The 27,812-nt window shown below is 33.0% G+C and overlaps 1 protein-coding gene across 2 annotated transcripts in view; it reads left to right on the plus strand.

Moving 5' to 3' along the window:
* The window catches only part of CSMD1 (CUB and Sushi multiple domains 1), a 1,056,650-nt gene that overhangs the window by 1,019,967 nt on the left and 8,871 nt on the right, over positions 1-27,812 (plus strand). The window contains exons 57-68 of one of the 2 annotated variants that reach the window (XM_039715657.1): positions 2,966-3,148; positions 5,287-5,463; positions 6,418-6,597; positions 7,908-8,081; positions 9,024-9,197; positions 11,605-11,678; positions 14,667-14,778; positions 15,823-16,002; positions 17,660-17,704; positions 21,659-21,820; positions 22,825-22,937; positions 23,661-23,748. In XM_039715657.1, the coding sequence (XP_039571591.1) occupies positions 2,966-3,148; positions 5,287-5,463; positions 6,418-6,597; positions 7,908-8,081; positions 9,024-9,197; positions 11,605-11,678; positions 14,667-14,778; positions 15,823-16,002; positions 17,660-17,704; positions 21,659-21,820; positions 22,825-22,937; positions 23,661-23,748 (1,662 nt within the window). The remainder of the gene's footprint in view (positions 1-2,965; positions 3,149-5,286; positions 5,464-6,417; positions 6,598-7,907; positions 8,082-9,023; positions 9,198-11,604; positions 11,679-14,666; positions 14,779-15,822; positions 16,003-17,659; positions 17,705-21,658; positions 21,821-22,824; positions 22,938-23,660; positions 23,749-27,812) is intronic. The other variant, XM_039715658.1, reaches the window with a different exon arrangement.

Consider the following 27,812-nt stretch of genomic DNA (forward strand, 5'->3'; position numbering starts at 1 on the left):
ATAGCTTTTGTAAAGGAAACATGTATACACACTTTGGTATGTATAAATCAAACATGTGAATGGTTTCAGAAGAAGATTTTCTAGTGAGAAAATTGTTCATAATTACCCATTATACAATCTCATAACTTCCCTTGAATTATTGGACATACCTACTGTTGGGCTGATGTGATTCAATGTGGTTCAATTCAAATTTGACCTAATTTAAATAAGTGTAAAGTACTTTGAATTATTTTCAGTACTTTGAAAAAGCTCTGAATAAGTTCATTGAAAATGGTGAAAACTGTCCATTTATGAGCTGCAAGGATGATTCTTCAAGGATGCTGAGAAGAATTTGAAATGCTGAGAAAAGGAAATTAATTTAAATCACTGTAGTTTCTTTTCTGTTCTCTGCTACTCAAGTAAATAGTTTAGATTCTTCTCACACTGCTAGATCTCTATGCCATCATGGTCTCTATGCTTAGACCCGAAAGGCATCACTGCACAACAAGAAATCTTTTCTTGCTTATCTTAACCTCACATTTATGTCACTTTCACTTTTTATCCAGCATAATACTCCAGATCTGAAATTACACCAAGACTTGAATAGTCAGATAACAATCTAATGCTGTTATCCAACATTTCTCACTACAAGGAAAAATATCCTGTTAGTGGAGAGAAATTTTAATTGCTAATAATTGAGACTCTTTGGATATTTTCAGTTGTGAATATGACAGTATTTTATAGACTCATAGATTTTGAAAACCTTAAAGAGCCCTGTACTCACGTTTTATGGTGAGGAAGATATGTCTACTGTAACTAAAATATTGTTACTGATGCAGAATTCAATTTTCTAGCTTTGATCACAATGAGTCACCATCTCAAGAGCAAGGTAATTCCCTAGGAAAATGAAAATCTCCCTCTGTTGGCTCAATGTAAAAAATCAATGAACCCTCACCAAAAAAAAAAAAAAAAAAAAAGGCAAAGAAAATCCTAAAAAGGTGTCTCATTTCTCTATGGTATTTAGAATTGTAAAACAAACTACACTTTCCAAGTTAGATATTCAGGAGATTAATCTATCAAAATCCAATATGAATAATTTGTTGTCATAATGTCAGTGAAAGAGTGATTGTGCCCAGGCTGAGAACTCTTAATTGGTTTTATACTTTAGGGATATGAAAAACAGTCCAAATATAATGTTTAAAACCTGTAGTCTCTTTCAGAATGGATTTCATTTCTCTATTATATATTAATATATGTTTGAATGCCTGGTGGTTCTCTGATGGTAGAAATACATTCTCGGGGTTTGTTTTGACATGGGACCTGTTGCAATGATGGACTTTTGTAGCTTATGAATTAAGCAATAGTTGAAATTTTTGTTTAAAAATGGATAATGGATAATTCAGTAATGGATACTGAGTCTTCTACATTGCTAAATAAAAAGGGCTCTAGACCTTCATATTACTGCAACTGCCATTGTCTATCCCTTTGATTAAAACATTTCATGGTCCCAGTTCAAATTTTCTCCAAGTCAAAACTAGGCATGTCCAAGAAAAAAAAAAAAGTCCAGTCATTCATCTGGAATAATTCCCTCAGCAAAATCCCTAAGCAACTGAGACATCATCAAATTTTCAGAATCATAGATCATTCTGCCCTGAAAAATCTCTTGTCGTTCAGAAGCCAAAGTATATGTGATATATCTGTTTCATGGCATAAACATGCCACAGTGGGAGCCTGAATCACAATCCTCATGTTATTTCACACATTTTAAGCAGACAGAAATGTCTGTGGAATAGAAATGTCTTAGAGTAAGTGGAAGCAGATAGCATCCAGAGGCCACATCTGGATTTCTGCTTTAGCAGTGCCAGAGCATAAGTCATGGATGACAGTGCTTGATCCCTGAGACCATTATACTCTTTAAATTAAGTTAGACAGATTAATTTAACAGATTCACTTTTACCCATCACACCATCAAGCAAGGCACAAATACTTTACAAGTTTGTGAGTGCTGGAGATCATTCTCAACAGTCATTTTGGAGGCAGCCACTGTATTTTGGAGAGTGAGTTTTATTGTACACAGAGAGACAGAATATACCAGCTGACTTAAGACACTCACACATTTTACAAGCGTGTATTTATACTAGCAAATTTAGGTCCAAAATCCACACTGCTCTAGGGCAGTGTGACAAGTGCAGTGTATTCTAGAAGAATCTAGTATGAAACAAAGTGAACACAATCAAAGCCCACAAGTTAGTCTTGAATTCAGGAACTGTCTTGGCCTCCTTTTATGTGAAATCATGATTGTATCCACTCTTACTTGCTATTATTAAAACCTTATGACACATAATTGTGCTTTCTGACATAAGAAAATTTTCATTTTTAAATGAACTATTTGAGTTTTCTCCAAAAAGTTGGTATTGTCTTTTTTTTGTTTAGGATTTTATGTTATATATTAAAGAGGTGCCTATGAAGAAAAACTCATTTAAGAATATACAGACTTAAAACTATTATTTACATGTATTTTGAAAAATAAAAAAATAAAAAAAAAAAAACCCAAAAATAAAATCAAAGCCCAAAATCAAAACCTATAGTTTCAATAGAATTTGGGTTTAAGCATATAATTAAAAGTGGAGAACAAAGGATAATATTGCTGTTAACTGCAATGTAGACACAAAAGGATTTAGGAAATATACAATTTTATACCAAAATTTATAATAAATGGTTGATACTGAGATGATGCTTCCTTAATCATCTTGGGTAGTATCTTCTTTAGCAGCCGTTTTATGTGATAAAGCACTTGACTGATTCATCAGACTTATGAGGACATCTTTGAGTGCTCTGTCTTGTAATACATTCTTTCTCTTCTAAATTTGTAACCAGTATTTGCGTAGAAACAAAGCAGTAGCTCTATTCACAAGAGAGTAGTTTCACTGCTGCTGCATTTGCACATAATGTCCCTGCCAATAATTGTGCCTATTGTATTTTGCAGGAAATAATCCTGGTTTTTGTGATGATCCAGGAGTACCAGCTCACGGGTCTAGACTAGGGGATGAGTTCAAAACAAAAAGTCTGCTACGTTTCTCATGTGAGATGGGTTATCAGCTGCGAGGGTCTGCAGAGCGAACATGCTTGCTTAATGGCTCCTGGTCAGGTATACAGCCTGTGTGTGAAGGTAGGTATTGATACACTGGCATTTTGACACTATTGACACACTTCCAAATCAATTTTTATTCTTTGATTTTCCACCTAAAATTTTGTTAGGCGGAAATATGCTTTCATAACATTCTGCAGAAAGGTGATATAAAAATGCTTACAAGCAGTTAATGTTTAGCTTAAAAATGTAAATACAAACTGCTGAAGACTTGAAATATATATTTATAAGAATTTTGTGAAGAAAATAATTTTAGTTAAAAAATAATTAGCCTGAAAATAAATAATAGACACCTGAGTTAAATGTTAAACAAACAATTTTGATTGAAGATATGAAAATGGAGTGATAAATAATTCTGTCATCTGTTTTGTAATAATAAAATACTTTCATCTTCTCTTTCTATGTAATATCTATGCATCAGGGATTGAATAAATCATAAAATAAAGTTGCATAAATAAATATATAAATTAAGTATAAATTAATAAATCAATGCATATTTCTCAACAGAAGTTAGACTATTTTCTAATGAGATATTTTTGTGCTCTCTCTGTTAGAAGAAATGCAACAAAATATTTCTGAAATCACATTTTAAAATAAGATAAAAAACATAATAAAAAAATCTTACAATTTTGTGCAATTGAAATTGGGAAGCCGTAATATAAGACTTTAAATTCAGTTTTATAATGGCTTCTCATTTTCTGAGAATGTTTGAAAAATTGCTTTATCTAAGTCATCAGAGTTAGTGGATCCTGTAGTATCTGTTGTCTCCTAAACGACATGATGAAATGGAAGATAGAACAAAATATTTGTTACAATTTTTTTTTTGCACACTTTTTATTCTGAGAACAACTACTATTTTGCAGTATTCTTCAGCATGGACTAAACTTCTGTCAGTGCAGATAGCATCATAACTGTATAGAAATGGCAGTGGGCACAGGATCAGTATTTGAATCAGTATTTTCAGCAGAAAACTGATGTTTTGCAATATTCTTTCTATTTTACATGAAGACATTAACTGTAGTAGGACAGCAGAAGTCAGTGACAATTATCAGTGTTTTAAATGCTGCTTTTTTTCCAGCTTTAATCATAGTGTTTGCTTCAACATTGTCTTTTCACAAAAAAAAAAAAAAAGAAAAAAAAAAGAAAAAAACCTATTTTTCCCATTTCTTTATAGTACTTCAGTTGTTTCCTTTTTATTCTAAATAACAATGAGATTAGGAGGAGAACATCTATTCATTCCTGCAAGTTCAAGTTACAACCTCTTGAATTTTTTTCTTCACTATTTGAAACTTTTAAATGTAAAAAGTGATTAAAAATTGATTTTAAAAAAGCATTAAGGCATTATTTCAAACATAAATGGTAGACAAAATTTTAATTGGCAAATTGTATTTGTTTTAATCACAAAACCTAACGCTGCTTTATTTTAATTATTAGATTATAGCTACTATGTTGGGGGCCATCCAACACATGCAGCAGGTCCAAGTTTTTCTTCTGCTGGGGACCCCAGAGGTGGATGTAGTACTCTAGGTGGGGGTCTCAAAAGATTGGATTTGCTAGAAAAGTTGTTAGGAAAATTCAAAACAAATACCCAAATTCTTCTAATGATTGGTTGTTCCACTGGGGAAAAAGAAAACACCTCACCTTCCAAAAAACCCCAACATGTAATCAGAGTAATCAAGTTAAGCAGTTGTCAAATCTTGGACATATGAAGCTGAAACATAATTATTGCCTTAAAGAATTGATATAGATGCCCAAAAGATATGGAGGGCAATACAGAATGTTCTTTTATTGATTCAAAAAATAAATTAACAAGAAGGTCAAAATTTACTATTTACGCATTTTTACAATTGAAAAAGAAGATACCAGAAGAGAGGAAGAGAATAGAAAAAAAATATTAACAAATAGAAATAAAATGTTAATTCAATAAAAATGCTTACAAGCAGTTAATGTTTAGCTTAAAAATGTAAATACAAACTGCTGAAGACAAAAAAAATATTAACAATATACCTATCACATATTTTCTCAGTAAAATTTGCTGTAGGTGTTTTTTTTTAAAGATGAGCTGTTAACCTAGTTGTTATTTTCTTTTTTTTTTTTTATCCCAGTTAGTTACCTATCATCAAACTACTTTTTTTTTTTCCAAAATCTCTTCTTTGCAGCTGTATCTTGTGGGAACCCTGGCACACCAGCCAATGGTATGATAATTTACACTGATGGAATATTGTTCTCTAGCTCAGTCATTTATGCCTGCTGGGAAGGTTACAAAACTTCAGGGCTGACTACAAGACATTGTACTGCTAATGGGACATGGACTGGCACTGCTCCAGACTGCACAGGTCAGAAACAAATTTTCTTCCCCTAAAGCATTATCATAGTAAGTCATCCAGCCTTCTTACTGAAAATTATTGTTTTAACTGATAAAATATATTTTTCCACATTCCTGTCTTTAATACATGAATATTTTTAAATATCTAAAGGTATATGCCCCTATAATACATGCTAGGTGCTTCCAGAACTATCTTGGGATGGCTGCATAGGTAACTTTATTGTATTTGTTAACCTCAGAAATGTCAATTTGATGATATTAATATTTTTTTAAATAATGTTGTATTTAGCTGTTCCTTTAGTATTTCCTTTAGCATTTTTTCCTTTTTTTTCCTTGCGGCTTATGTTTAGAGGAGGAAGTTCTGGTAGCTCAAAATCAAATTTTTGTGTAACTGGATACATTAGTGTGCCAGTTTTTATTGTAAGCCAAATGAGTCAGAATTGATCAATCACCATTCTGCTAAGGACCAAGAATCAGGGAGCAGCAAGACTGGCCTATTCCATCAGGTAAGGTGAGCAAGGACCAGAGGAGTGCTACAAGGCAAGCAGGGCTAGTGGCTTCACTGACAAAGCCAGACTCACAATATATCAGTATTTTTATATGCACACACACACAAAAGAAAAGAAGTATATAAAATGGGGAAAAAAGAGGTATTCCATAACTCTGCTGGAATTGCATTCCACCATCAACCTCAGGCTTGATGTGACAAAGATCTCAGTATGAAGGCAGAAAACGTCCTGTCAAAATGACCACCAGTGGTCTCCAGGAGCTGTAGAGCATGCCAGATGAGGCTGCTGTGTTAAAGGAAAATTATATTTGGTCCGTGCTATTGAAATTCCTCAGAAAGATAATTTTCTTAACAGAAACAAATCTTTTCTTGTATTGTAAACTAAAAGAAAGGACATTAGGTATGCATGGTTATATATATTTTTTTAAAAAATTCCTTTTTTCTTTTCCTCACTAGTGATTAACTGTGGGGATCCAGGTGCATTAGCAAATGGCATTCAGTTTGGAAATGATTTTACCTTTAATAAGACAGTCAGCTATCAGTGCAATCCAGGCTATCTGATGGAACCTGCAAGTTCATCTACCATGCGTTGTGTAAAAGACAGCACTTGGAACCAGAGTAAACCAATTTGCAAAGGTGAGCTTTCAAATTTAACTGTTTACAAGTACTGTTTTGACACATATGTGATATTCACTAACTGATGTCTTTATTTATTAAAAAAATCCCCAAAATATTCTCTGGAACAATTACTGTTCCAAATGCAACTAAAAAATTTAGCTAAGCATTTCTGTAGAATTTATATTTATTTAACACATATGCTGTGATAGAATAGCAGTCAAAATAGTGACATTATTGACTAAAGTAGAAAATCATGCTGCAATAAAGATTGTCTGAGTGCTCAGCTTAAAAAAATATGAATGTAGTACCCGTTTTCCTTTTTGGCCTATTTCTCTTGGATTAGATAGAAAAAAATTCTGTAACAGGATTCTGCAAACCAAGCTTTCTGTAAAAGATTCCCTTGTTGAAATAGTGTAGTCACCATAAACAGCCAAAAACATGCTTCACAAATAGCTAATTACAAGTGCTAGCAGGAAGGTCATAGTGGAGGTGAGGCTGAAAGACAAATAAGGCAGCCTGGTGAAAATTGTTAAAACAACTTCAGCAGCCCAGGGAGTAAATTTAACAGCCTAGGGCATCTTCTGCTTATAGAAGGCCTAGGCTGCCAACTCACCTACCACCATTTCACTGTGCTAAGTCTAGCCTACTAATTAAATTTTGGCATATGTATTCAACTGACTGCATTTTTATGCCATCAGAATTACTGCCTGAGTGATTTTATTGTTGTGGTCTTTGTTAAAAGAAATTATATGTAAATGTAAATGTGGACATTCCAGATTTCATCATTTTGGGCACTCTTATCAGGAGTTGAAAAACATCAGAATAATTTCTAAGCTCCTAATTACCAATAAAATTAATCACCACTGTGTGTGCAAAGCCTCAGAAAATGAGCAGGTGAATGAACAGTCATATTAAAAAGTGCTGCAAAATTAGTTTAAGACAAAATGTGAATATTTAGAAATTTAGAATCATAAACACTTATTTATTCAAAGAAATAATGTTTATTGAATACCTTTACCTAGCTAGTAACCTGTTGCCAAAATAATCAGTAATGAATATGTAGGGAAAAAATATGAAACTAGGTAGCTATGAATTCTTTGGGCTTCTAGTAACCTAATACTCAGGGACTTCCTAAACCCAGAGCCTTTATTTTTGTTTTTAAATTAGTTTTCTGTCTATTACAGGCTGCTTTGTCAACACAGGTATGCTTTGTTGGAACAATAGTCTGAAATACCTTCTTTTAGATTTTAATGTATGAATGAGTATTGTATCACATATTCCTAAACCCTATAAATTCTTGAAATGGTAACTTTTCTTTTCTGACACAGCTATTACTTGTGGCCCCCCTCCAACAGTACTGTATGGGAAAGTGGAAGGATCTGACTATCGTTGGGGTGCTAGTGTGAGTTACAGCTGTGCAGAAGGCTATCAGCTGTCCAACACAGCCATTCTGTCCTGTGAAGGGCGAGGAGTTTGGCGGGGAGACATCCCACAATGTTTGCGTAAGTTTTCAGGGTACAGTTGTGTTGGGCTTCACCAAAGCTACAATCAGTTGTCTTGGGCTACAGTCACAGAATCACAATTTAAAAAGGATTCAGCTACATGAGGTAATATATGAATTACTGCAGGATTCTCCTTTCTTGTACCAAAAAGCTTACCTTTTTATGAAATTTGAGGGGCTGTGCCCATTAAAGGTCACAATCTTATTCCTTTCCCCAAAAGTCACCCCCATCTCTTGTTAGTTAATTTCACTCATCACCATTTGCCTTACTGGTAATCCTATTGGATATTCTGAATTTGACTTGTGGTGAGCATGGCTGAAATATTCCCTTATACTTTCCTGTTTTTCTTCCCTGTTTCCATTTCCATTAACAGGTGAAAACAAGGATGCTAACACTTAAGCTCATAGCTCATAGCCTTTCTAAGCAATTTTTTCTTTCTGAAGGCGAGTACATACCCTCATATCTTGCTTGTATTTATTTTTCATAATTTTCTAAATCTGTCAACTCAACTCTTTGAGTGCTTCAAATCTTGTTAGGACCCTGATAAACATTTTTCCTTTTATCTAATTAAAGCAAAAATTTCCAACCTACTCATTTGAGTGTGTCAGGTGTGAAAAAAGGGTTTTATTTTTAAGCATTGCAATATAACGTTGTCTACTTGGAGATTATTTTGTCATCCAAATCCAATCAATATTTAAATATCTCACTTAAAAGCTCTATTTTTCCAGGTTCATTTCTATGCTTACAACAGCTATAACAGTGACAATTTAAAATAAATTTTCAAGAATTTAGGAGATCTACAGTCCTAGACAGATAAATGAATGTAGCGTTTGCACTCATATCCAGTATGCCTGCCTTGCACATAAAACAATGTAGAATATTTCAGGTTAAAGCATGTGAAGATTTTAATACCTTTTTTCTCTTTTCATTTTTATGTATCAGCTGTGTTTTGTGGTGATCCTGGTACTCCAGCAGAAGGACGCCTTAATGGAAAAAGTTTCACCTACAGATCTGAAGTTAGCTTCCAATGCAGACCTCCTTTTATTCTGATAGGTTCTTCAAGAAGATTCTGTCAAGCAGATGGTACTTGGAGTGGAATTCAGCCAACATGCATTGGTAATAAACTACCACTAATGCATGTTCTACTGAGAATATTCTTGATTAACTTGCACTTGTTGCACTACCATAAATCTAGCAATTAGCTATCCAAGTATAGAAAAGATCTATGTAATGTAAAAATAACTAGTTTAATAAGGTCATATTTTGAGTATAAATACTATAGGATCAGCACAATCACATATGAAGTAATTTGTATATTTACATGATTGTTTGTCTGCTGTAAATGCAGAACATCAATAAGTACAAATGCATAAATTTGTTCCATCTATTTTTAGAATCTCTAGGATATACAGAAGACTGTGGCAGATTAAAGACCAGATTCTGTCACTGGAGAGTTAAAGGCATTTTTCAGAATCAATCCTAAATCAAATTGGTTTTGACTTTGTGAATATGGCTTGTGCATCTCTGATCTTTTGAAATTCTGATTAATTCCCAAATACTCTCAGTTTCTCATTGACTGTTGTGCAACTGGTAGGCTTTTAGCATGTTATATCAATCAGATTGACACCTTTAACTCCCACTGACATCAGAATTTGATTCCACTTGGGGTGACTTGCTAGAGAAAATTAGTTTAGTTTTATAATAAAACATTCTCTTTGATATTTCTAAACAAACATATTCAGATGTAGATTGTAGGCTGTTTATATATTTTGTTGTGGCTGAGATATTGGCTGGGTGAAGGAACTCTGAAAAAAGGTTGTAATCTTGATTATTGAAAGCAGACTATATTTTTAAATGAAGACATAACAGTCAGCAGAATTATTTTGTATTAATTAAAAACTTCTCACCATAGTTTTTGCAAACTGGGCAATCATCTTAGACCTATATTTTACTACAGAGGCAAGAAGGCTTAAAAAAAAGCTAATTTTCAGGTCCGATGCAAATAATCAACTTTTAAAATGCAATAATCACATTTCTGTTTATATTTTATATAGTATCATATAGAAGCACATGGAAAGTAGTGCATCAAAGATATAAGTTTTTATTTTACATCATGGTTTTTATGTTACTGTAAAAGGAAAATATTAGATCATCTAACACATTTACAGATAAAATTTCTAAGCAATTGGAAAGTTAAGAATGGTGAACAATATCTAGAAGTAGATCTGAAAAAAAGCATATAGTGGAAGCTTTTCTGTTTCTGGGTAGCAATAGTTTCTTCAGAATACTTTGTGAAGTCTTGATTTGGGTTCTTCAGATGAGACCTATCTTAAAAATTCAATTCAGCTTCATGTCTATTTTTAGGAGTAGAATTCCAGCTGTTGATAATTTTTAAAGAGTTCCTGAGCTGTTCAAGCATCTTAACATCAGGAGCATGTTTGCTTTTCATTCTTACACTTTAGGTCAACATCCACCTAACTTTTGAAGCCTTTGGTAAATATCAGTCCAGTTGAATTTTTATGCTCTACTGATGGTCAATATTGAAAATGGGAGCTGGCCAAGAGTGAAATGAGATATCCCCTTATTGTAAATGATAAGTTCAATTTTTGCTCTACAGAAAACTAAAAATTGTTACAGATGAAGTATAGTCACAAGATGTGTTCTGCATAATTCAATGTCAGCACACAGCAGACTCAGTTGCCAAGGGAGAATCACAGACTACAGAAAAATCCTCTGGATAAAGTTCTGTGCTGTCTAACTGGTGGATATGACAGTGCAACTCCAAAGGCACCACCAGAATATGGGCATTACTAAATGAAAAAATTGTTCCAGGCTGCTTTAAATTACTCTCATGAATAGGAAAAATTAGTTTTAATTTGTTGGCATGTGTTTTTTTCATGGAGGGAATTTTATTCTCCAGCAGCATCTGAGGTGATGCTTCATTAGAAACTTGCTTTCTTTGTGGCATAGAAAAAAAGCCTGTACAAAAATAAAAAGTATTTTCTTGCTATAAGAAAGCAGGCTGATTATGGGTTTGGGGTTTTTAGTTTGTGGGATTATTTGGTTTTGAGGAGTTTTGGTTGTTTTATTTTGGGAGTGGTTTTTTTTAGAAATAATTATCATTAAGCTTTTCATTTGAAATAAAGAAAATATAAAGATTTCTGAAGATTTCTCTATATATTCCAATTGCATTGTAAATAGTGAAATATGCTGTGGATTCAAAGACATTTAAAAGGATAAGTTTGCTAAAAATTAATGCAACACTAACTGTAAAGTCTGCACTTCCAGAAATACCTGCAAAAACCTTTTAAAATAATGACAATGTGCTGAACCAAATTACTATGATATATCTAGTAATTTAGTTGGAAATACTAGTGTGCTATATAGAAAAACAAACGTTCAATTAAAGATTGAATTCTTGTCATTGCTTGACATTGATGAAATGATTTAATCTTTGCAAACAGTTTTAGAGTATTTTTTTCATACTATAATAATATGTGTTGTGTTTCATATTTTGCATTAGATCCAGCTCACAATACATGTACAGACCCTGGTACTCCACATTTTGGAATACAAAATAGTTCCAGAGGTTATGAGGTAATTTTAAACTTATTATTTATTAGCTTTTAAAAATGAAATTGTATTTAATAATTACATAAGAAATTTAATGAGCAACAATGTCTGATGCAAACCTTGAGAAATTTCCATCCTCTTTTTAATAAAAATTCATTCTTCATGCCAAGCTTTTTTAAAATATTCATCTTAAAGAAAGAATTTCTAACCCTGCAATATATCATGCATTCAGTCCTTCAGGAGACTTCAGTATGGAGGGTTATTTATAAATTGATTGCTTAATATGATATGACATAATATAATTACCTTACTTTATGATAATAATTCCTTCATACATTGATGAATAGTCAGTAAATACCTAACAACCGAAGACCTGTGTGATTCAAAGGCCATGTAGTCCTTGACAAAAAAGTCAGCAAGTGGTTTTACTAAATTAGAAATTTATATTTTATTCAGTCAGAGAAGATAAAATTATTCTGTGTTGTGTTCAGGTTCTCTGTGATGAATAGCCTTTCTATAATTTCCAAATTCCTCACACGTTGTTAGTTTAACGAGTGAGAGGCAGAAAAGTGACTGAGAAAATAACCATAGATGCAACAATGACCAATCCACAGTCATTATATAGACTGATAAACTTTCTGTGGATAGATCTTTCAGGTATACATATGTGTGACTGAAATTTAAAATAAGCTCTGTTTTGGTTTGCTGCTTATTTCTGAGCCTAGGGCAGTGTGCCCATTGTGACCAAATTAGTAGAATTGTTTTCCACAACGTCCTTTCTGTAAGGTCCTCTGATTCCTCTCTTTCCTACTTTTTTCCTGACTTTTGTTGCTGTGGCTTTAAGCTCTTTTCTTCACTTTGCGCTCCTGCCTGGCTCACAGATACTGAGGCACTTCTCCCTGAGCCACATCTTATGGCCTTACCCGAGGCAGTTCTGCTTCCAGTAATAGGTGCAGTTGCCTTTCTGATGTCTCATCTTGATCCTATACCTGTCCCCATTTTTTCTTTAAAAACAGCTCCAGTCTTTGCACCTTATTTTAACAGGGGGTTTTGTTTTCTTTTTTCTCCCCTTTTTATCTGCCTCATAATTGTCTTTAATAATTGTACTGGCCAAATCACTGTTCTACTGTCTGTTATTCATATTTATGTAGACTTATATGATCTTCTCTTGCCGTTCACCTCTAGAGGCCATAGTAGGTCTTCCTCTGTTGTGCGCTATTAAGTCTTTCTCTGGTATGTCTTCACTCTCAGAGAGACTTCTCTCTAGTGGCTAAAGAACTAGATTGTTTTGGGGTTTTTCATACATTATTTGTGGGCTTCCTGTTTGTATTACATAGCCAAGCTTTTATAAAACACTTTTCAGCAGTCTTTCCTCATTATAGAACTATGTGATGACAGGCAGCAGATCTTTGTAGAGTTTTCCCATCTACCAGCATCATGTCTTGCCCCATTTACTCCTTGCATTTTGTGCTTCCCTACACTGTGACTTACAAATGCCCCCAATGTTTTTTATCCAAGTATTATAAAAAGATTGTGCTGCTTTTTCTTTTAACTTTTACCACTAAAATGAAAAAGCAGTATAACTCTTTAACTACCTTGAACCTCTGTTACTTTTTGCTTGATCTTTTGGAGCACCGAGAAAAGATTTGCATCTCATTATTACTGATATAATAGATAGCAGAATTGGCACAAGTAAGTTGACTGAGACTCCTGACCAGCCATACTGTTCTACTCCCTATGAAAGACATACTATCTGTCCTTGACGGGATAGAGAGAATAATATGTTTAAAAATAGTTAGAAAGACATAAGTTTACAAAGCCATATCACTAATACGACCTTTAAAAACACCAGTGATTTTCCCAAGCTACTTCTTGGAGAAATGGTGTGCATGTGCTCAACACCTGTCATGATAAGCAGGTTTTACATAATTAAGTGTATAGATAGCAGATAGCTACTTTTAAAAATGCTAATTTTTAATTTCCATTGAAGTCCTATGACATTTGCAGTGCAGAGCTGTCTGCCTTTCTATGACTGCAAGCTCTTACTTGCAGTGATACACATTGATCACTATTCATTTGCAACTTGTCTGTGCAATATGTTAGTTTATTAAAGTAGTATAATTTCCAATAATGTCAATTTTGTCTAATTTATTTATTTATTTACTTATTTTTGACAAGACTTTTTATCCAAAACAAAAGTAATTATTTACTGATTAGCCCCATATCATTAAAAACTTGGCCTGGAGTTACATTCTGGTTACTTTTGTCAGTACCATCAATAAGTCCATTTTTCTAGAACTCTCCACATAATCTCTGGCTCATCTCTTAAGGGAATTCTTGCTCACCTGCAATTTTGTTTGTAGTTTTCATGCATTTCTATTCATAGTTGAAATCTAAAGAGCATTTTCTCAGTTATTTTTATCTTTTCTTTTGAGAAAGGTCATATCACATTTGACCATAGAAAGGCTTTCCAGGACTTCACTCTGCTAGTTGAACATCTTAAATAAAACTTAATAGTAATAAATGCAGTGTAAGAAGTTTTCACCTGGAGTTTTCTCTAATGAGTATATTTGTAGATGAAACAGTTCTTCACCATTTTTTTCTTTTCATTCAAAAAACCCCATACTTAGTCAAATCACACAATGAAAAGTCTTTGAAAGTGACTGTATGGTCTATTGAAATATATGCAGTGATGTACAGGAAAGAGAGACATCTCAGGCATTTTGTTTGCTTCTCTCACACTGAAAAGCCAATCAGCAGAAATTAATTAATATAATTATTTTCCATGTGAACAGTCAATATTTTCCATATATAGTTTTTAAATAAGATCATTAAAGAATCAATTACTCAACTATTTCATCACATTAACAAAAAAAAAAAAAGTGTAACTAGAAACTGTAAAAAGTAGGCATTTTTATTTTTGGAAAAAAACTGTATTAACTTACCACTTCTTGATATCTGACTACACGTGATGAATCCTTCTTCTGTCTAACATTCTGGTTTGGTCCTTAGGTTGGGAGCACAGTCTATTTCAGATGCAGAAAAGGTTATCATATCCAGGGATCTACCACTCGTTCATGTCTTGCTAACCTAACTTGGAGTGGCATACAATCCGAATGCATCCGTAAGTCTGGTTTCTATTCTAACTTAGAACAGTGTGCAATTTTAAGAGTTACAAAGTGGTGCATGTGGAAATTCATGACAAATTATTTGCTACAAGGATGGGTATCTTTATTTAAAAAATATTTTTAAGTGTTTTATTTTTTGTTGTTCCCTATTCAAAGACCAAAGATGTATTTGGGATATTAATTTGAAGGAAGATTTTAAAGATACTTTTAATGAAGTTCACAATAATTCTATCAGTTTTACTCAAAATATGTTATAGTTAACCTACTGCATTAGCTTCTTTAATTCAGCTGTAAATATTTTTGTTTTGTAGTGGATTAATAAATAATGGAAAGTGACTGAAATATGCATGGAACTATTTTGTTGCCTAATATTTAGTGAATCATAAACTAGAACTCAGCAAAACCCATCTTTTCTGGGCTATGCATGGTTATGCAAATTACTTATAGCTCTGTGTGAGTTGAAGGACATCAAATAACTATTGTATTAAAGTATACTGACCTAAGCTAAAAGTAATTTGTTACAATGACCTTAGATTCTTATCCTGTTTTGAATTATCTTTGGATTGTTATAAATGAACACCATGTGGTACAAAGAAAGAAGCATACTGAGTAACTAAATCTGTTATAGTCAATGTCCTATGACAAAACATTCTTGTGGAACCTTTATTTCAGTTGAACTGCATTTATTTATCACAGTAACCACTCTAATTTTCAGAACATAGAGTGTAGCTGTACAGTACAATAATTCACAGGACCAATCATTGCATCACGTACAATGGCATGTGCTTCCCCTCCTTTTAACTGTTTTCTGATTCAAAGCATGATTTGATTTTGGTTTATTCTTTAAAAGTACATTATAGTATCATTTCCACCCCACAATAATGAAACTATACACTGTGAGTGTTGCTTTTACAAGTAATAGCTACTTGACATTACTAAAAACTGTCCAGAGTTGCCATGCATTTATTTCAAATTAGACTGTCTAATTCTATGGGAACTGCTTACCACTGTGTTTTCTAACTGTAAAAACCCCTTTGCAGCTCATGCTTGCAGGCAACCAGAAACACCAGCCCATGTAGATGTGAAAGCAATAGATCTTCCTACTTTAGGGTATACTTTGGTGTATACCTGTCAGCCAGGATTTTTTCTTGCTGGTGGATCAGAGCATCGGACATGTAAACCAGATATGAAATGGACAGGAAAATCACCTATTTGTAAAAGTAAGTAATTACTCCAGTGATTTCTTGGATCCTACTGGGTTTGAATTAATTTTCTCTGAAATTTTTGTTTTATTTATTAGCATTAATTTTTTTCACTTACTATTTAATGACACACATGGAACAACAGCTTTTATTTTATGAAAGAAACAGTGAAGAAATCGAAGTGAACATAACATCTAGAACTCATGGAAGAGGAAAAGGTGTGCAAGTGCACAAACACACATACATGTTTAGCCTTAACATCAGCAAACACAACCTAAACAATACTGAGTACTACTTTAGCTGCATTTATATTTATGTCACATATTTAAATAGTATTTCAATATATTCAGTGCTTAATTTATAATTCTTTATAAGAATAAGAAAAGTTATTTAATATTCTAGCTTTTAGATTAATGCAGGTATACTTTTAGTCTAAGGAAATATTATAAAATAAAAATGAACAAAAAAAAAAGAAAAAAGTCTCTGCACTATAATCCACCTCTATATCAGTGTAACTTTCATATAGTTTTCTAGAGTAAATCCAAGTATACAGTTATGAGGTCTGAATTTTCTCTTCGCATGCAAATCAACATCTGTTAGTTCTCAATTATTATAAATAAAATGAAATTATATTTAGAATATGAATGGAAGAAAAAAAGATGCCATGAGAAAGTTTTTGCAGTATGATTTTTAATTTTAATATATCAAAATGTCCTGAATAGCTTTTCTGTTTGAGCAATATTTCTTTTTCTTTAGTGTAAGGGCAGACTTCCTTGATTCAGCATTGTCATTTGATCGACATATTAGAATTTATCTTTATTCTGTGTGTCTAAAGTATGATTTTTCACAGATACTGAATAATTATTAATTTAAGAAAAATTATGTTTTGGGTGGGTTTTTTTGTTATTTTATTTATTGAAGATAAAAATGCAGTAAAGATTTCTATAAGATTGGGTTACAGTCTTTAGGTGCAATTCTCATTGAGTGTCCAACACTTTTTATGCTTTCTTGGCATGTGATCAGTCTAATTAGTGAATTTCTGCTCCTAAAGAGACAAAGAAACCCAATATCCAAGACCAAGTCCTTCAATGGGACACTATCCTTTCTAATATGCCGAATGATGAGTCCAGAACTTGATCCGGATCAATGGACATTACTTTGCTAATTGTATCAGAAATATAACAAATTACACTTTTTTAATTCAAAAATTATGACCCTTTCCCGTGATATATATTTGATCCTGTAATATGACTCAAGCTATCTGGCTCTTGCTGGTTTGTGTCATAAATGTATCAGTCTTTCCTAACACAATTCTTACTATATTTAAAATATTATTATTCATAATTAGATATAGTATTTGTCCCCTCTATAAGGCTCTCTTTTATAGCACTGGGACTGATATAAACATTTTAGCCCTAAATGTATGCGATACTTAGCTAGTCAGACAACTTTCCACAGTAAAAATGTTAACTACCTAAATTATTTTCTGATATTTTTGTGTGAGTGGATAGGTTTAAATCTGTAAAGTATTCAAGACAAGTTATTTCTGTTTAAAGTGACTCTATTGGATAAAAGATGATTGCATCCAACAGGTATTGTTTTAACATTTTATTAAAAAATACAAAAAACACACAAATATGTTCATGAAAATGATAATTTGTCTTTTTACTTGTAGGTAAAGGAGTGAGAGAAGTTAATGAAACAATAACTAAAACTCCAGGTTTGTATACAAGAGCTTTAGACCTAAATAAATTAAATTGATTTACAACCAAGATTGTTATGGATAATAAAACTATTTCCAATACTTTAGTGAAATATTTGTTACTAATCTCCAAGGAATACAAATGTTGAGGTCTTCCATAATAACAGGTGACATGTGAAATCTAGTCAATGAAAGGATCAAGTCAAGAATCTAGTTCTTTTACAAAGAACTTTTTTAAAATTGCTATAGTGCCAATTTTGTGAATTGCACAAAATCTCTTCTCAAACAGACAAAATAAGATTATATACACAGACCTCAGGTTTGATGTAGTTTTATATCAGAGATTGCTATAATGGAGAGCCTTATAATCAGTGTGTACTATAATTGCAGGGATTAGTTTCAAAGTTCTGCCCTTCACACTGCAAGTGTTGTAAGAAATATAAAAAAACCCACTCCAAAATCAGTTTTGGAAATATTCTTGGCCATCATTTCACATAAACTCTCCATGTACTCCAAGATAAGGTTTCTAAAACAGTGTGGACCAGCAGGCATGTGGCAAGGCAGGCAAACATTAGTGTTTCTTTTTTATGCCACCTCATGAACATGTATGCAGTTAACCTATTCCTCCTGCCAGTGACAAAATAGACAAATGCAACTGAGAAATCTTCATTCAGAAATGAAAGTCCTAATTTTGTTTATTAACTTATTCAACAATAAGCAGAGCTGTCACAAAATAAATGAGCTTGCAATTCTGTATTTTTACTTTTAGCAAAGCTGCAGGGAAAATAAGATTAATGATTCACATTCATGGCAATTCACAGAATGACTCTGTAGAGTAGATGGGATAAAAAGGTATTTCTGCTAATAATTAACCTTCCTGGAGAGTTTATTAATGAGAGTGTCAGGTGAATCCATAAATGAGTTCTTCTGAAATGCATTATTTCTACAGACTCACAATAATGCAGGATATAGTGTTCATTCATTATAATCAATATACAGTCTTCTTTCTTTGGAGGTTTCACCTCACCAAACTTAAGGTATACATTAATCTGCTTCCACACAGGTTTTGAAGTTTCAATGCAAAATGTAGACCTAGTTTCCAAATATATTCACCATACAGAGTGTCAGTACCAATTCACACAATATCATGTCCTTTATAACTAGTTTTTATCAGTACTATTTAAAAGCTATTAAAAAAGAATTAAATGCTGCTGTTGAAAGTGCCAATACTAAACAGAAAAGTGAAACTGTAACAAATAACCGTAATTTAGAAGAAAATGTTCTAAGTGGTTTTCAAAAAACAGCTCTGCGGTATTATTATGTTTTTAAAATTGTTAATTCTTATTGTTATATTTCATTAGGTATTTTGAAATGCTTTTTTGCCTTGTTATGTTGACTTTTGTTACAATTTGATTTGCTGCTATCTGTATTTTGAACAGAATTAAGTTAAAATTGGTAAACTACAGTTTCCATAACAGAATTGATTCATGTACTGGTTTTTTGCCTTTAGACAGCTGAATGCAAGTTCTATTTATTGGTTTGCAGAGAGGGGTTTTTTTGTTTGTTTGTTTGTTTGGGGTTTTTTTTTGGCAGAGTTAATGTCTTTATAAGCAATAGTAAACATTTTCACATGACTGAGTATAAGATGCAACTAAAGAATTCTTAAAATATCCATGTGAGAATTAAGAACTATGTTACTGTTTGGTTTCCACTATTCTCACTGCTTTGTATAGTCTTCAAAATAATAGTTAGGAAGCTGTTTTAATGAGTAGCCATGGATTTTCCCAGTTGCCATGTCCTGAGAACAATCAGTGCAGTCAGTGCAATATTGGAATACTAATAGCCAGTTAATCCTACTCATTTTTTATTTGCCCACAAATCAAAAATGGGGTGGGACCTTGTAAGAGTTCAGCACAATAGTCTCAGAGCCTCTCCAAAACAGCATGCCTGGTGACTGCAGCACTTGCATTTTAACATTTAAAAAAATATGGCTGGGGAAGTAGTAATACAATTTTTTGCCCCTACTGATTCTGTTCATCTGCAAGTGCAAACTCTTAAATACTGTCATTGGTGCTATTTTGCAAAGCTTAACATCTATTATTGATAGAGTTTTAAATAAACTATGTACTGAATATGCTGGAATGTGGTGAAGGGATGGAGTCCTTCATAAAAGTATGGTGTCCTTTATAAAAGTCTTACATAGTACCTCTCTGGTTCATACCACTAATACTGGGTGTTCACCTTCATAAGAATATTTCAGACACACAATTTTGGTTAAAAATATAGGCAAGTAAAAACAATTGTAATATTTCTTTTTTGAATACCATGTTTCAAATTTAGCTATGCCACTATTTAGCAAAAATTAGAAATGCATAGAAAGAAGAGTTTAAAGATCTTTACAGAATCCACGTATTTGCAGAAATTATACAAATTCTAAGGACTGTGACACACCAATTGAACTGTAATGCCGCAGATTTTTGATAGTAAGTTGAGCTAACCTTGTGTAAAGCCCCACTGACTTTAGTTTGGAAATAGAACACTTCCAGTTATTCAGAGCCATTACACTCAGAGCTATTTAATCAGTCCCTGCTCATTGGGAATCCAGTGATAGAACCAATAACATGCAATGATATGTTTGAGTCATTCCACACTGACATGTGCTTGTGACTTTTGCACAACTTATAGTCCCTGCTCATTGGGAATCCAGTGATAGAACCAATAACATGCAATGATATTTTTGAGTCATTCCACACTGAGCTTGAACATGTGCTTGTGACTTTTGCACAACTTAAAGGCAAAAGACATGGAAGAAGTTATTTATTCTTTACTCAACAGCTAATCAGCTCTCTGATTTTCAGATGTTTTGCATGTCAAGTATTATTGCCCTGGGTTTCTTTCTTGATTCATTTTTGCAATAAGTGATTAGGTAGAGGAGGCAATATCCATGGAATTTTTAAAAATGGATACAGATAATACCTGCACTGATATATTTCCTTCAGTAAAGACAGCTGCCTTTATATGTGCTTAGCCTTTGACAAAATGGAAAAAAAAAAGGGGGGTTATTTAATTTAAGATTTTAAGATTTTAATAAGACTGTGGAAACACTTCTTATGTCAGTCTTTAGTTATTTAGAAAGTATCATTTTTAGTAGTCAATGGATAGTGAAGGTGAATTTTAATACTTACCAGGGCTGTCATTTTGTCAAGCTATGATGTGGTTAGTTAAATCATTTAAAATATGACATCTAATGCCTAAATAAAGATGAAACATACCAATCACATAAAATAAATAATCCAAATGCATATACTTCTTCCAATAATTCATGCTTCTTTTTGTAGGATTTTTACTTCAGATAGTTCAAAATGAACTTGGTGAAAAATGGCAGGTTATTTTGAATAATAAAAAAAATTTCATTATTTGAAAACTTCACTGTTCATAGGTGCACTAATATTGTATGGAAAAAAGCTTTGAAGTCTAAAAATGACTGATAAAACTGTATCAGAAATTCAGTCAATTCAGTTGAATATTCGATAGTCAGTTCAAAATCACAGTGCTGCTTCAATAGATCCATGAAACGAAAGGGATGGCTTAAGACAGTATTTCCTTGCAGGAATCTCTGGCTTCAGAATACCTTTTTTTCCTCATATCTTAACGTACAGGACTTTAGGGGAAGAGTCCATTGTTTTCCATAGTCTTGAGGACATTCACTGAATCACACAAGCTGTAACCTGTGAGGCTATTTGAGAACATATACCATGATGGACAGGTGTAGTATATTATAGGCAATTGTGTGGAAAGGTTATTAGATATATTGTCTGTATTGTTGTTAAGATTTTTGCTATAATACCTCCTTAGAACAGTGGATTGATTGTCTAAAAAATTATGAGCATAAGTATGGCTAGAAAGATTGTTATTTCATTGTAGCTTACTTCTTCCTTTTTTTCTTTTCCCCCCTCCTCCACTTTTATTTAGTTCCTTCAGATGTGTTTTTTATCAATTCACTGTGGAAAGGGTTTTATGAATATTCAGGAAAAAGACAACCTGCAACTCTCACTGTTGATTGGTTCAATACTACAAGCAGCAAAGTGAATGCCACATTCATTGAGGCATCCAACATACAGCTCAAACTATCAGGTAGGTTCAGAATTTGGTGTTAAAGAAGTTCTTATGGTATTTTTTTTAATCTGTTCAGTCTTGGTGCATTTTCATTCAAACGGAAAATGAAACAAAAACTTTATATTTTTGCTAAAAATAATTTTCTTTTGCAAAAATAAAGTTTTTAATTAAATGGTCTGCACAGGCTTCTGTCACTTCATGTGCAGTCACCTGTCTATTTAAGCCATTATATTTCAAATAGATATTGAGGTAGGGTTTATTAATTTCAGACTGTTAGATAGCATTGGTGTGTTGAAGTCACAGGAAATACTGAAGTGGCAGAAAAAGTGTACATAGGTATATTAATTGTAAGGCTGGAAAGCTCAATTGATCAGTATTGATTAATATATATCTTAAAACAATGTGGTATTAATAATGGCATAGCATAATATAGGCACAGATAATTAAATAACATCATAATCAGCATCATTAATTCCTCTTTGCAAATTTAACTGAAGTTCAGAATTACCTTTCATCACAGTTCTATTGAAAAGAACATTATTAGATGTCTTTTAAGGACAAGAGTTCAGAGACAACTGCAGTAGTTGGTTGCCAAACAGGAATTTTCTTTTACTGCACTACTGATATCTACTCTAGCAACATACTGTTGTAATGTCAGTAAAATACATTTTTTCCAGGTCAAGCAAATTGCAGGAAAGGAGTTCTATCTGTATTCAGAATTCCTGAAATACTGTGTAAAAACACAACTGTTCTTGCCCTATTCTGTATAAAATTAAACGATACGAACTGATCTTTGTATACTCTTATCAAGTATGATGAGGCAAAACATCAGTTAAATAAGATCCAGCCACTACGGTACTTTAAATCTTGAGGTTTTTCATGTTATGAAATTCTTTTATTATAGAATGTTTTCTACAAACTGTTTTAGTTCTAAAGCGATGTAATTAGATTTTAAGGGATATTTGAACAAACTGGTTGAAAATTTGTTTAAAAGTTATGTCTTGCCTCCTTTATTTTAACAGGTGTTTACAAGAAGGAAGAAGCCCATTTGCTCTTGAAAGCTTTTCAAATTAAAGGACCAAGTGACATTTTTGTAAGCAAGTATGAAAACGACAACTGGGCACTCGATGGTTATGTAAGTACCCAGGTTGCCATGATAAAGATGGCTGAGATTAAATTCTGAAGTAACTTTTGATTATCTGTGTAAATGTATCCTTTTTCTTGTTTTACAAATATGTAATCCAACACTCTGGATGTCAGTGTAGGGATTGGATTACCATTTTCTTTCAAAAATATGTATACAAACTTCTATCTACTGTATTCTGATTAGAATCTTTAGTATATGAAAGGGAAGGAGGAGTAGCATATTTTGCCATGGTTTTGCCTTGTTTCCCTAGATGGGAGTGGGAATTTTAGTAATATTGATATTATCCTTTTTTGGTTTGGTAAATAGTTCACTGTAATAAAAGTACACCTAATCTTGAAGGAAAACAGTGTTGTTTTACTCTTTGCATTTCTTGTGTCTGCCTCACAATACTTTCTGTGGAAAATAGTTTTAAATCTGACAATTCAGCAGGCTTCTGTATCTGCATACTAATTTAATTATGAGTATGGCATTTCAAGAATTTTAAAACCCAGTTATATACATTAGGTATTTTTAAATCATTCCAGGTGTTATTTTGAGTACCATTGCAAATAAATAAAATATTTGACATAATAAATATTGTATAAGCATAGAAAAGTCACTACTATTTTAAAGGCTAAAAGTGAAAATCTTTGCTCCATATTATGTAGTCTGAGTCAGAAAATAATGGCTAAACATTTCAGAAATCTTTTTTTCTCTTTCAACATATTCTAGGTATCCTCAGGGCTTGAAAGAGGAGTTTTTACTTATCAAGGTGATATACATGGAAAAGACTTTGGAAAATTTATGCTCCAAAGACAAGGTACATGCTTTCATAGATCTTTAATATGTATCATCTTTTGGGGTCTTGCAAGAATGAATTCAAATAATTACTCAGCTACTTAGATGAAGTAGGCGTGTTTATTTTACACTACTCCTCTTAAAAAACATAACAAATATGCATATTTGAAATATACAGTTCAAAACCTTATTTAACTCTGTTTAACATGTTACTATCGCAGGTTTTCTAGTGTAGCAACCCAATAAGTACAGGATGCACTTAAAGAGAATGCCGTTGCAAGCACTTGCATGCCTTTTTGAAAGTACCAGGGATATCGTGCAAAGCAAGTACATTTCCTGCTTAAATATATAAACTATAGTCAGAATCATATAAGAAATTAAAAAGACAGAATCAACACTAATTTTGACAGTGTCATTTGGAGAGTGCTTGTTGCTGGTGGATGTTTTCAGAATGTATGTGTATATTTGACAGAATTTGGCTTCACTGGCAAAAATATTAAATGAGTGTGTAAGGTATGTATTACAGCTATTACAACTATTACAGCTGGTATAAGGCTAGCTATTTTACTCATAAAATATTTTTATTATAAAAACTAAAGTATTTACTTATGAAATATTCACTCATAAAATAGTTTTGGCTAATATCAAGTGTAGACATCTGCATTTCCTGATCCTGGAACTACTGCAAAGCAGTAAAAGTGCAGTATATACACAGGAAAGTACTGATCTAGGAAGAGCAGACAGCCTAGCCAATATGTCTATGGCAGACTGTATGTACATTTTATAATTTGCCTTGGTTCCATTAGCTTCACTGCTGCTGTACCCAGTGCTCTATAGAGTTCTGGTGAATCTCTCCTGTACTTCTTTGCTCTGTTAAGTGCTGTAAAGCAGTTATAATGTGAATTTGCTCATCTTGGTCATCTCTTAAATTGCAAAGTATGTTTAGTGACTAGGGGCAGAACCCCATCTCAGTGTCCCAGCCTAGGAACTGCCAATTACTGAAGCCAAATACATATTCACTCTTCAAAGTAAACTCTTTTGTGGGACAGATTATGTGGCTGCCTCTACTTCATGTAGTCTTTACTACTGTAATATTCAAGCTAATTTTGCTTTCTTATTTTAGCTATCACACTGTAAAAGTAGAGCATCAACATTTGTGCAAACATCTGTCTGTTAAGCAGCCTATGGTATCTTGAAACAATAAGAATGTGGTTTGTTGTTTTCGTCTGGGGGGAATGTATATTTGTATTTGCTATTTTCTTAAGCAAGATCAAAAAATATATCTATGGTTTGCCAGCTACGTAAAATATAAGTTTGATTCTATGTGAAATTAATAACTCATAGTGGTAATTGAAGAATAAACAGAAAGTTAAACAGAGAATTCTCCAGTGGATGTATCACACTTTAAAGCTGTGATATAAGAGATATAAGTTTTTATAAGTCTAGTAAGGAGCTGGTATGTCCAAGTTCATCCTGCATTCCTGGAGTGAGGACCTCTCATCTTCAGCTTTGACATCTTGGTGGAGAGCTTGCTGCAAATGCAGACACCATCTCTTTTACAAGATTGCTAAATAGGCACTGATTTTCTATAAATTGCTTATTCTCTATTGAATAATCAACAGGTAAAAGGCAACAGCAAATTTCCATGCAATACAGGTTATATTTATCAATACCCTCTTATATTCAAGGGTAATTTGCATTGTTTTTTAAATCTATTCTGTTCATGAATATTTTGCTGAGATGTTGGTCACATATATCGTCTGTCTGAAGACTTAACATATTTCTGGTTTTTAAGTTTAATTATTTGCTGCCTTTACAATAAGCCAAAAGTATATATAAACTGGTGCATACATAAAGCAATATGAAATTTGCCATCTGCAAGCATATTTCAAAGACAGTATTTATGGAGAACTACTTGGTTAAGTGGGAAAGACCAAAGTATTTTATGAATAATTTTCTATAGCATAATGCTAGAAAAAGATTTGTCTCAGTGGGATCACTGAATCACAGAATATTCTGAGTTGGAAGAGACCCACAGGGAAGGTCATGTCCAGCTCTTAAATGAATGACTCATACAGCAATCAAACCTGCAATGTTAGAACTGTGCTCAAACAACTGAGTATGCTCAGTCTTGGATCTTAATGACATGAAAACAGAAGGAACTTTTCTTTTTTAGTACTTTTTATCCTCTCTCAGAAGCAATTTTGATTGTAGCCTTAGAAAACAACCCAAAGGACAAAGATCTGCTGTGTGTGTTTAGAGAACTAGAACTGTACCTGAGCCTTCTTAAAAAGACCAAGTTGTGGCACCAAATTATTTAACCTCTTTTGCCCAGTAATCTAATTTCTGAGGGCTTTTTGTCTGCTAGGTTATAGCAACTTGGTTTTTAAAGGATGCAAGTCTGTGGCTAAGTTCAGTTTCAGCAATTGCTGAGTGCCTATGCCTCAACACTAAATTTCTAGAAGATGTGTAGTCTAAAATCTTGTTCATTCCAGTCTGGACACTTCTTTTAAAACTATGTAAAAAGATGGCTTTTTGTGAAGAGAAACTTCTTCACAAAATTATTATTTTCCTGTATTTATTTTCACTGGAGAAATACAATGACCCACCTCTTGTCTTTCCTCTAAGTACTTTTTGACTTGTCTAGCTTGACATGACATGTTAACAAAAAATGAAATATGCATAATTAATTTGCATCTGTGTTATATTAGATCAATGGCTGTGGAATATACATCCATTACTGGAAATTAATCAACTCTTAAAAGTGTTGAATATCATGAGATGTGAATTTTAAATTTCATTCTATAAATCATCCTTCCTCTCCAGATCATTTCATACAACTTCATCATTCACAAGAAAACTCTACATCTAAACAGGGTACTGAAAGATCCAGAGTACAGAGCTGTTGTGTGTTAGCTGAAGCACAAACAGATATCTGGAGTAATGAGCTATGAAACTGTTTGGTAAAACACATCTACATCCAGTGAGGCACCTATCCAAAGAGTCTTTGCTGTCCAGCAGGGTCAGTCAGGTGAAGAAGCTCCAGCCTATGTTGTTCCTTGAAAGCTGCAGATTTTCTTTGTGTTGGTATTTTTTTCTCTTAAATCCTTGACCTGCTAACCATCCTTGTCCCCAAAATTATTCTTAGGCATGTAATACTACTTTTCATAATCTTGCATGGATTTTGCTGTCACATTTTCTCTGACTTGAACAGCATTCATTTTAGTAAAATTGAGCCATGCTGTACAGATGCCAGTCAACTGAAACCCTGAGCTAGGAGACAAAAGAGATATATGATAGATCCACACAATGATAAGATGTTCTTAATCACAGAATCATGGAAAGACTTAGGTCAGAACAGCAGGGTTGCCACCATGAGATCAGATTGCACAGTATTTTCTTTAAGAAAGTATTATTTTCTATTAGGTATAAATGGCAATACTTTTCAATCATCTCAAGAATAAAATTACACAGCTTGTACATCAATGAATTCACTGTCTGTTATCAAAATTTGAATTCACCTGACTGCTGTCTTAGGAGGTTAAAGCCCTGTTATTATGTGAACTGTTAAAAAAAACCCCAAAAACATTTATAATCTTCCTGAACATCCCTCTTTTAAATAACACATTTCCCAGTGACAAAATGTGTCCATTTTAATGAAAAGTAAATAAAATTATCTTTTACATACATTTTGTGTAAGTGCTTGTGTGTATATTTAGTGATTTCCACTTTTCTGTTTTAGATGTGGTAGCAATTACTACCTTAGTTTGGGCAGTACAATGGTAATGCTGTCAGGAGAATGACAAAGTTCACATCAGGATATGTTTAATCACAAACAGATCTGAAAATTATTATAATGAGTACACCAGACCATGTTGAAATTATACTCAGTCTCATACATGACTGAAATTCCAATTATGCAAAACTGCAGTGCAGAGTTTTTTTCCTAATGAAAAGCACATGCAATGCAGAGTCTGAACCTGGTCGATTCAAGGTTGAAACTCTCCAATTAAAGCTTGTAAACTTCAGTGAAAAACTTCTAGTTTCGTTACATTGTGTGGTACTTCAAAAACTGTAGAGATATAG

The sequence above is a fragment of the Passer montanus genome, unplaced genomic scaffold (genome assembly GCF_014805655.1).
Source record: "Passer montanus isolate IOZ18808 unplaced genomic scaffold, ASM1480565v1 scaffold34, whole genome shotgun sequence".
Lineage (NCBI taxonomy): Eukaryota > Metazoa > Chordata > Aves > Passeriformes > Passeridae > Passer > Passer montanus.